The 11,675-nt window shown below is 38.8% G+C and overlaps 1 protein-coding gene across 1 annotated transcript in view; it reads right to left on the bottom strand.

The window, feature by feature from the left end:
* The window catches only part of Ros1 (ROS proto-oncogene 1, receptor tyrosine kinase), a 170,801-nt gene extending 159,631 nt beyond the window's left edge, over positions 1–11,170 (bottom strand). The window contains exons 1-2 of the mRNA XM_008835788.2: positions 11,048–11,170; positions 1,972–2,016 (exon numbers count right to left, since the gene is read on the bottom strand). Coding sequence (XP_008834010.1) covers positions 1,972–2,016; positions 11,048–11,170 — 168 coding nt within the window. The remainder of the gene's footprint in view (positions 1–1,971; positions 2,017–11,047) is intronic.
* Between the last annotated feature and the right edge of the window lie 505 nt (positions 11,171–11,675).

Here is an 11,675-nt window from a genome sequence, read left to right as displayed (position 1 = left end):
GGCTCTAGAGGGAGAGGAAGGCTGTCTACCTGATGAGTTTGTATTCGTGCTAGGATGCCGAGGAGCTCAGAGGGTGGGCTACTGTGACAAGTGATAGTCATGTATATGGAGATTAGAAATGCATGTGAAAACGTCTCAATGTCAAGAGCCTTGGAATGAATTTTTCTGGATGAAACTGTGTGTTTTGACAACGAAGTGGAGATCTTTTTTAAACGTTGGAACCTCATTTAATTTTATGTCTTATAGAGTTTATAATGAGTAAAAGATTATATAAGCGTAATAATTCATCTGTAAACCTAGAAATGTACAGCCAATTTTGAAAGAGATGTACCCTAGCTCAGAAAAATGTTATTGAGTAGGTTAATGCTGCTGTAATGAAATGCTTCTTTTAATTAAAAATAAATAAATAAATAAATTTAGAAAAAAAAAAGACTTTCTTTTCCTTCTTGTGATAAGAGTTATGCAATTTGGGAGTCTTTTAAATAGACCCACTGAAGGGGTACTCCAATTGCCTCACCTGGTGTCCCTGATCAGCATGGACGAAGCCAGAGTGGTCTGCGTCCCGATTACCTATCCAAAAGTTGGGTAACCCCTTCAGAGGATGGTGTGATAAGAATAGGAGGTAGGAATTGACTAGGCAATTAGGGTTAAAAGGCCCCAAAGAAAAGTAGCCAGTTTCTTGGCTAAAACTCAAAATGTCCTTGGGCCTCTTAGCAACCTATTCAGTTCCAAAGGCCAAAAATGTCGAAAATATTTGGGAGCTTTTACCTAATCCTTAAAAGATTTTAGGGTTACCTCTTCAGAACGGGGAATGTTAGAGTAGCCAAAAACCCCATTAAAAAAAATAAATCAATCAAAGAAGGACTACATGAAGTTATCAGAAAAAGTGATGGGGAGATATGGGAGGAGTTGGAGGGGAAGGAGTGGGCATGGATTTGACCAAAACACCTTATATGCATATATGAAATTCTCAATAAATTATTTTTAAAAATTTAAATAAGTATTTAAGATTTAATTATTTATATAAAAATAAACAAGCATGTTAATCTCAATATACAACTTTGTTTTCATATTTATTAAATACATTTCTTGATGATTTGTTACCAGTAAATGTTTGGGTTATCCTTATTTTATCATTGGGGAGGAGGTGGGATGAAGCACCACTATGCCATGTCTATAGCAATCAGAGGACAACTTGTGGAAGTTAGTTCTCTGCTTCAGTCCGTGCATCTTGGGGCCTGAACTCAGGTCATCAAGCTTCTTGGCAGGCATCTTTACCCACTGAGCCACTTTGTTACTCCTATTTATACTTATTCTCCTACACACCTGAGGTCACACAAAAACTCCTCAGGAGGAAAAAGGGTCCAAAGTAGAAAAGAAGTTTAAGGACCTTTGTTCTAGAGAACTCTTCCTTCTTTAGTTTAAAGGCCTTGCAGGTAAATGAGGTGCCTTTCCTCCTGTGTAGTCTCTTAGTTACCCTACCACACCACCACTATTTGGGTTTTCATTGTATTCTGTCTCTGGTTCCTTTAAACACGGGCCCTTTTTATTCAGGTGTAAACCTCTCCTGCCTAGCCCAGTGCCTGGTTCAAACTTACATGTTGAGTCACTAAAAATTTATTGAATAAATGACTCCACGTGCAGAAAACTAATAAAACTATAAAATTGTGGAAGAAAACTATATAGCCAACCATCTCAGACAACATGCAATAAAGAAGTAATTTCTCCCAAGTCACCCAGCTTTGTAGACAAAACCAAGAGTTTTATTAGTCCTGTACTTTTTCCTCATCAACACAGTTCATTTTTAATGAATTCTATAATTTAAACTTCTCATTATTTTCAACTGAACTTTTTTCAATAAAGACAAGTAAATGAGATTTTATTTAGCAATTACTCTTATTGCAATAAAACTTGGTCAGTATTCCTTTTATTTTAATCAGCACAAACTTGGCAATAGAAGTAATTACTCACCACCTCACTCAGATTGTATGGCGTGCCACTGTCAAGCTGCCTGCCCTGAAATGAAGAAGGAACTGTAAACACTAGCTCTCAGTGCACCTGTTACACTTGGGTTTTTAAAAGCTTCCTGGAATAGTGTTGTTCTCACTATTTCCCATAACAGTAGAGTAAGTAACCAAGGGTTTTAAAGTCATTAATCTGTCAGGAAGTCAGACAGATACTGGTAAAAATTATAGGTGTAACACCTAGAATTCTTCAGCAACTGCCAGGGTGGGCACCAGAGTATGGCTATATGGATGATGGGATTTCATGAAGAATTAAACAATCCTGCGAATCAGACAACTAAATCCACCCAACTAAATCCACCTGACTTATAGGTGAACTATTGTCAAATTTTTCCTTTTTTCCCAATTACTCAGTAAGAGTATACAAGTTTGGAATGTCATATATAATAAAACATAAATTCTTCCTTTCTTACATATCTGCAAATTCTAAGGTTTTGATTGGGGCTGGAGAGATAGCGTGGTGATTAAGAGTGTGCACTGCTTTTGTAGAGGACCTGAGTTCAGTTCCTAGCACCAATATTGGCTAGGTCACTACCACCTGTAACTCTAGCTCCAAGGGATCTGATGCTCTCTTCTGGCCTCCAAGTGTACCTGCTGCACACACACACACACACACACACACACACACACACACACACACAAACAATTAAAAGTAACAAAGAAGTTTTTTGTTTTGTTACACTTTGTTGGCTTTTGAAAGTGTCTCATGTAGCCTAGACTGACCTCCAACTTGTTATATAGCAAAGGATGACTTTGAACTCTTGATCCTCCTGCCCCCACCTCTGAAGTGCTAGGATCACAAACATGTGCCACCATGCCTGGCTCAAAACTTGTTTGAGTTTTGTTTTGTTTTGTTTTTCCTAGTGCTAAGAACCAAACCCAAGGCTTCATGCATGTTTATAAGGTTTTGTCATTGTTATTGTTATTATTTGTGTTTGTTTTGTTTCTGCATTTTTTTGAGACAGGGGCTCCCGGTAGTCCCAGCTGAACTGGAACTTGCTGTATAGACCAGACTGGCCTCAATTTCACAGGAATCCTCCTGCCTCTGCCTCTCTAGTGCCGGAATTAAAGGTATGTGCTACCATGCCTGGAAGCTTTTTTATAGTAAAGGAAAATAAAAGAAATATAGGGATGGGGGAACAAGAAAGGGAGAAAATTTCTATAACTCATTCATCTCCCTGGTCATTGTTTGAATGGAGTCCTTCACCAATAGGAAGATGACAAAGGACTGTAACACCCACCACCTGGATCCATGGTGGTCAGGTAAATATCTGAACAGTGTCACATGGATATGCGCTTTCATTCATGCTCTACTGACTGATGAAATCATAGGCAGAGACAACCTAGATGTATATTTCTGGTACTTCTGGTTGATCCTAATGAGAACCTCCATGGTTTGGTTTGGTTTGGTTTGGTTTGGTTGTTTGGTTTGGTTTGGTTTGGTTTGGTTTGGCCAGGCCTGGTCTGGTCTGGTCTAGTTTGGTCTGGTCTGATCTGGTCTGGTGAGACAAAATCTCACTAAGTACCATAGGCTGGTCTGGAACTTGCAATCCTCCTGCCTCAGCTCCTTAGTGCTAAGATTATAGATATGTGATACCATAGCCAATCAGAACCTCCCGTTAAGAGTTTGCTGCTATGAACCACTGAGTTGGAGAATTAATACAGTAAGGGACATAGTGTCCAAACTTGCCTACTCTTTCTACAAACAAAATATGTCACGGGCAATGACAGAAAGTTCCAAGCAAGGTCAAAGTGTGGTTTAAGTACTCAGTGTGACCTCAAAACCTGCTGTGCTGTCACAAAGGAGCAAGGCAGCCTAGCACTAAAATGACTGGACTCTCTCTCTTCTTTCAGGACATTTCACTCTTTATTCCCAGGACTCAGAACAGTGCCTGGTGAATAATCACTGTTCAATAAATATACACGAAAGGAATGATTTAAAAGTCGTCTCCCACTTCAAAATACTCCAGGAGCCCCTGGAGGTATTATCCAATGACTTGACTTTGTGGGGTTAATTTGAGAAGAAATCAAACACAGGAACCCCCCAAAAAGTCATCCTTTCTTTGATGTGTGACTGAGTATTTCTCTAAACTTCATTCTGTTGCCATCTATATTTGTAAGGAAAGAAGTTTGCTTATATATGCTTTTGCATAAGAACTAAGTAATATTGTTTTGTATTTATAGAAAACTCTCAGATGAATTCTTTAACCTTTAGGGGTTCTTCGGGCATTTTTTTGTTGATTTGTCACTTTGGTTTGTTGGGTTTGTTTTCTAAAGATTTACTTATTTTTATATTATATGAATACCTGTGAATGCCTGCATGTATGTATGTGTACCACATGTATGCCTGGCGCTGGTGGAGTCCAGAAGAGGATCTCAGAACCCCTGGAACTGGAATTACAGGCCACTGGGAACCACCTGATGTGGGTGCTGGGAATTGAACCCAGGTCCTCTGGAAAAGCAGTAAGTGTTCTTAACTGCTGAGCCATCTGTCCATCCCCTGTTTTGTCACTGATTGATTGATTTTGTGGAGTGGTGGGAGGAGTGTGCCACAGCAAGCCTAGACATCAGAGGACACCTCATGGGAGTCAGTTCTCTCCTGCCACCATGTGGGTCCTGGGAACCGAACTCATGCCGTCATTCTTAGTGGCAAGTGCCTCTTAATCACCAAGCCATCTCTCCATCCCTATTTTGATTTTTTTAAAGATGAAATCTCAAGCTGGCCTTGAACTCACTAGTCAAGGCTATGCTTGATCTGATCTCCAGCCTCCACTGAAATGCTGGGATTACAGGCTTGAGCTACCACACCCAGCTTCTAATGTTTAATAGCATTTTGATTCCATGAACATATTCAAAATGAAGTTCTGATTTCTGTTGGGATGACTGAATCCCAACCCTATAAAAACAAGTTAATTGGTTCATATTTTTTTCCCATCCCTTCAAAATTATTTTAGCTCATAAAGGCCAAAAAAGAAATGCTGAGTAGTGTTTGTACTCCATTTTAAACACTGAGACAGAAGATTCTTGATGGTCACAAGCTATACTGGACCAATCACAAATCCTTGTGCTGGCCCTTTAGCGATAAAAATCTTTCTGGCTGAGTGGAGTGCCCACTAAGAGGTCTTGGGCAAGGCAGTCTCAGGAAAGCCAGGTCTGTGGTTTCCTACTGAAGTGACTTGTCAGCACTTGCCCTGATTTCCACTCATTCTCCACCCTCACCCCATTATCATTACAGCCCATATTTAAGGGATCACGCCCATGAGCCGGGCACTGTTACAGGAGCATTATGCTAAATCTCATTAAGCAGTCTCAACTACCCTACAGGGTAGGTGCTGTTATTAACCCTTTTGTATAGCTGAGGTTCAAAGAGGTTTAGTAAATGGCAGCTTTCGGATTTTAAAGAGGCAACGAGGTTGTGCTCTTTGGGAACACAGAAGGCCTCCGTACCCAAAACCAACACACATTCCCTCCTTTGGACCTTCGCGCTCCCTGCAGCTTCCCTTAGTGCAGTTGTTCTAGTGATCTGCCTCCAAGAGGCAAACCCGGTCCCACATCTCAGACCCTCTTAACCCAACACCTACTTCTTGGCACAAGCTTTCCTATTCTGTTCACCTCCGCCAGAAAGAATCTCATAAAAGGAACAGAGAGAGCATGAGTGTCACCACTTTAACACCACATATTACACTTGCTCTTGAGAAATTTCAAATTTGGTATTCTCATCTGACACATAAGAAGGATAATATTTAATTCATAAACTGGGTATCCTGGTTCACACCTATCCTGGTTCACACCTATAATCCCAACATTTAGGAGGCTAAAACAGAAGGATTGCCTCAAGTTCCAGGCCAGCCTGGACTACAGAGTGAAACCTTGACTCAAAAACCCAAAACATAGGGGCTGGAGAGATGGCTCAGTGGTTAAGAGTACTGGCTGTTCCCTCGGAGGACCAGCGTGTCGTTCCCCGTGCCCACATGGCAGCTAACAATGATCTGTAACTCCCGTTCCAGGGCATTGAATGCCCATTTCTGACCTCCACAGGCATTGCACAACACAGGTACAGTTACATACATGTAGGTAATTCACTCATGCACGTAAAACAAAATAATAAAATATTTTTTAAAATAAAAATAAATCCAGCCAGGCGTGGCGGCGCCGGCCTTTAATCCCAACATTGGGAGGCAGAGGCAGGTGGATCTCTGTGAGTTCAAGGTCAGCCTGGTTTACATAATGAGTTCCAGGACAGCTTGGGGCTACAGGGAGACCCTGTCTCAAAGACCAAAAAAATAATAAATAAATAAATAAATATCCAAAACACAGAAAACAAACAAAAAAAGGTTTTAATGTTCAACTCATAACATTCAGATAAGATTCAATTAAATAATGTACTATTATAGTACAATTTTTTATGTTTTTGTGTATCAGTTTAAAAAATAGAGCTGAGGTTTAACTTGGTGGTACAACAATAACAGCATGTGCAAGGCTCTAGGTTCAATCCTCAGCATTGCCAAAGATAAAGACATAAATATAAATTCTAAAAAATGTATAAAAATCAAAAACTGGAAAAATTACAGTTCAGTGCAGACCCTTAGAAATCTACTACAGTATGTGCATACGCACCTTTGGTTAGTTATGCGATAATCTCCAATACAGTTCTTGTTCCTTTTGTTTTTTTGTTTTGTTTTGTTTTGTTTTGTTTTGTTTTGTTTTCTAAGACAGTGTCTCACCATGTAGCCCTGACTGCTCTGGAGCTCAATCAAGATCAGACTAGCTTCGAATCCACAGAGATCTCTCTGCCTCTGTCTCCTGAGTACTGGGGTTATAGGCAAATAAATTTCTTTTTAAAAAAAAGTTTTATGAGACTGGAGAATTGGCTCAGTGGTTAAGAGCACTGGCTACTCTTGAAGAAGACCTGGGTTCGAATCCCAGCACCCACATGGTGGCTAACAATTATTGTTAACTCCAGTTCCAAGGGATCCGATGCCCTCTCCAGTTCTCCGAGGGCACTGTACTTACATACATGCAGGCATGATACTCGTACACATAAAACAAAGATAAATTTAAAATATATTTTTTATTCATTAATTTTATTTGTCTGCTTGTATTTCAATCATACCCTTTGTTTAGTAGCTCCTAGATCTTATTTGAATCTGGTAGTAATGTAGGTTTTTGTTTTTTTTTTTAATTTGAAGTGTATGGTGCCTTAGTGGGGCAGATTGGGACACACCTGTAATCCCAGCATTTATGAAGTAGCATCCAGAGGATTAGGAGTTCAAGGTTATCACCAGCTACATAGCAAGTTCAAAGCCAGCCTAGTCTACATGAGACTAAATCAAAAAAAAAAAGAGAGAGAGAGAGAGAGAGAGGTTGAATCTCATCACTTAGGAGGAGGAAGTAGAAAAATTGTTGATTGCTGCACGTTTGAGGTCAACCTGGACTACATAATGAGTTCCACATCAATCAAGCCTACATTAGAAGACCCTATCTCAAAAACAACAAAGAATGAATTGCCATCTTTATCAGATTCCTTACTCCCTATGTATCTGGTTTTATTTCTGGTTTATATTTCATTTTACTGGCAAGTCTATTCCTATACAAAAACAAACTATGCAAATTTCTTGCTATTGCACAGAATATTTGGATTGAGATTTTGCTCTATCATTATCTTGTTTTAATGTTGTCTATTGACATAGAAGAGAGATACTAAAGTTCAAGGCCAACCTGGTCTACATAGCAAGTTCCAGGCCTGGCAGGGCTACATAATAAGGCATTGTCTCAAAAAAACAAACAAACAAAAAAAAAAAAACAGTACTGATATTTGTACATGATTTTTCTTAATATTGCAGTCTTCTGTGGCCTGTTTTCTAATATTCTTTTGGCTGATTTTTGGTTGATCCCTTTGAAGCTTTCAAAGCAAATTTTAAACTGTGTTATTATTCTCTGATACAGTAAAAACTATAATACATAATACTTGAGTAGCTTTATTGTCTAGTGATCAAGACAATGACACACATCAACATGTTGCACCTTTCAGTAGGGCACTGGTCACATAATTGACACTACTTTATTTCCAATTGCATCTACTACAAAGTTGGAGATACAGATGCCCCTCTGGAAACCTATTGAAAAGAATTGACACTTCTAAGTGAGTGCTTCTGGACAATAAATCCTCAGATATTAAATTGTTACTGAAAATAAGGAGTTCTGAGGCCCAAACTGAGAAAACTGTGACTAAAATCTTTAATTTGCGGTTTTACCCTGTGATCCTACAGCAAAAATGCATTTCCACAATTTATTTTATCATGAATCTTTGCTTTTTCTATTTAACAAATCATCTCATAATACTAGTATCCTAGAGAATTTCATCATTTTTGTGTTTTCTGCAACACATGGCATCTAGAATTCAAATATATTGTCAGTTAATATACTCACCTCATATACACAGATCCTTTAGCCAATGTGCCACACCCATACTCAAGCACAGAATTCTAGCTTGTGCTTATTTTTTGAGCAATTCTAACATTCTGTAAGTTTTGTTCTGTTTGGTTGGTTGGTTGGTTTTTGTTTTAGCTATTGTTTGGTTGTTTGGTTGATTGGTTGCCTGGTTGGTTGTTTGGTTGGTTGGTTGGCTGGTTGTTTGGATGGCTGGTTCGTTGTTTGGTTGGTTGGATGGTTGTTTGGTTGGTTGGTTTTTAGACTCAGTCTCATTCTATAGCCCAGGCTGTCCTGGAGCTGACTATTGTAGCCCAGGTTGGCTACAATATAGTGATCCTTTGGTATCATCCTCCTAACTGCTGGAATTATAAGCCTGAATCACCATGTCTAGACTAATTCTGACATTCTTTTGTTCAAGATTCTATTTCTTATCTTTAAATTTTAAAATGCCTTAACATCAAGAACCACCCATGGAAATTCTGAAGTCAAAGATAACCTTCCCAGGAAATGTCCACTTTTAAATGGCCAGCACAAAAATTATAATGGAGCACATCTCAACTTCTCACCCATGGCTGCATTCAGTTGTCCATTCACCTACGGTCCCCCCACACCAAACTGTGTGGGAGGCCCGGCACTTTGATTACATTTGCTAGTCAAACTGGCAGGCTGTGTCTTTTACAATGGACAGCTCATCAGCTGTGCCTTCCTCTGGTGGGTGGGGAACGGAAGGCAACTCAACAAAAGAACAAACTGTCTGGCCTTCTGCCATACCCCAAGATCAAGAAGCCCACACAAGGAAAGAACAATAACCAGCCTAGAAACAAAATGAAGACTGCATTTTGAAGACAATCAAAAGCAGTTTCATTGTAGGGAAATTAACAAATTGCAGTGATATACTCTTATGATGTAACACACTAAATACATTAAAGATCTTGTTTCCAAAAACGTCAGGATATAGGGGAAAATTCTAATATACTCTGAAATTCAAACCCTGTAAAAATTTTATTTAAAAAAATGTTTAGCCGGTCCCAGTGGCTTACTCCCCAATTCTAGCACTTAGCAGACTGAGACAGGAGGATTGCCAAGAGTCTGAGGCCAGCCTCAAATAGAGTGAGATTCTGTCTCACCAAAACAAGTATATACAAAGATATATTTGAGAAAAAATGCTAAAAGAAAATACAGTCAGGGATTAATACAATCACTGGAATTACAGAGGTTTCCCCCTCATTCCTCTCTCTTTATCATATAACAGTATTATATATTTTTCAACATATACAAATTATTTTTAGAAAAAAATAAATCTTTTTGGGGCAGAAAATAGTAGTCCCATTCTTTCTTTTTGGGAAAGGGTTATGGGGTGGTTTGATACAGACTCTCCTGTAACCTGGGCTGTAACCTCTTGCCTCAGCCTCCCTCACAATGCTTGGCTTCCATGTTTCTATTCTTAAATTTGGATTGTAATTATAAAAAAGCTAAAGCAGGGGCTGGAGAGATGGCTCAGCAGTTAAGAACACTGGCAGTTCTTGCAGAAGACCCGGGTTCGAATCCCAGCACCCACATGGCAGTTAACAACAGTCCATAACTCCAGTTCCAGGGGATCTGCCAGCCTCTTCTGTCCTCTGTGGGCACTGCACCACATGGATGCACTTACCTACATGCAGGCAACACACACATACACATAAAATAAAAATAATAAATAAAATATTTTTCAAAAGCTAAAGCAAACAATTCTGCATCAAAGGTGGTGAAATCTTTGGCAAAGATTTATATAAACTGTTTTAAAAATTATTCTCTATAGTTTGCTCAAGTAATGTTTTATTGCAGTACTTAAAACACAAATGTATAATGCAAGTTTTTTAATTTACCAGAGAATTCTGCCTCTAATATGTTAGCATAGGAGCTAGTTTAATGTTTGATACTTAGTTACTTTAAAATGTGATCAAAAAATGTCATATGCAAGCTAGCATGCTATTTATCTTCAGAGAGGAAGTGAGTATTTCACCCCAGCTAGAGCACTTGATCTTTAAGCTGATTTAATGACTGTTTTAAGCACAACTAAGTAACTGCTGATAACATATCATACAATATGTAGAGAAGGGACAACAATTAGAAATAAGAAAAAAATGTTTGTGTCGAAACTTATTTATCAAAAATTTCAAATATGTATGTATAAATAAAGAGACACATATAATTATCTTTTAACACAAAATGTTGTTGTACCTGTCCCTTGTGCCTGCTTCCTCTTCAGCAATCCATCCACAATGCAAACATCTGGAAAGTCTACCCTGTGCCAAAACCCCATTTTTTATTTTAAGACCAATTTTTAAATACATCTCTTTAAATGGAATGTTTTAAAGTTTGCAAAACCTGATTTCATTTAAAGCCTCTTCTACTCAATCATGAGCTCCCCCCGCCCCCCAAAAAAATCCATGATCAGATAACAAAGATGTAAGTGCACATTCTGAAATTATACATTCTCCTACCTTCCAAACACTACCTTTCCTGGCTACCACTTCTCATGAGAAAAGCTGTTATAAAAAGAAAGCCATTTGCAGTTCCTGCAAAGACAAATATTAGGTTGGTGAACTTACCAGGTTAGTGACACATGACTTCAGGCAGCTGTTTAAAACTGTGCTGTGCACCACAGAAATCCATATGCAGCCAAGGGTCACAGAACTGACGGGTTTCAGGGTGAGCCAGCAAGGGCTCCTCATCCTTCAAGGCTGGCTTGTTACACAGCTGATCTTCTAACGGGCTCCATTTTGCTATTGGAATTCCTTAGGCTTCATCACTTCAATGGAAAGAGCCACTGGTGGATTATTTTATTTCTTTTACAATGTTAGAATATCTTTCCTTTTTAAAATAATATTGAAACCAATTAATTTAGACCTTTGACTCTTAGCTCATAATATTCACAGAATAGTCATTTCTGGCTTAGCTGCTATTTTTTCTCCCATGATGACAGTCACTCGCTGACTAAAGGTTAGGTCTTAGAAGAGCACTTCACAGTGCAAGTAAACAGTGAATACGCAAATTGCATTTCAGAAAGCACATGCCACGAGCAGCCTGGACGGAATGCGTTCCTGGATCAGCCACCACTTCATTTCTTTGAGACTGGCGCAAGTATGCAGGAAATTGGGTTTTGACCATCCCTGTTTTTGCAAACTATATAACTTTTATAATTAAAAAAAGTATAAAGAATTTTAAAGCATCAATATT

Source organism: Nannospalax galili, unplaced genomic scaffold (assembly GCF_000622305.1).
Source record: "Nannospalax galili isolate Female #2095 unplaced genomic scaffold, S.galili_v1.0 scaffold417, whole genome shotgun sequence".
Lineage (NCBI taxonomy): Eukaryota > Metazoa > Chordata > Mammalia > Rodentia > Spalacidae > Nannospalax > Nannospalax galili.
This window is presented reverse-complemented; position numbering and strand designations above follow the sequence as displayed.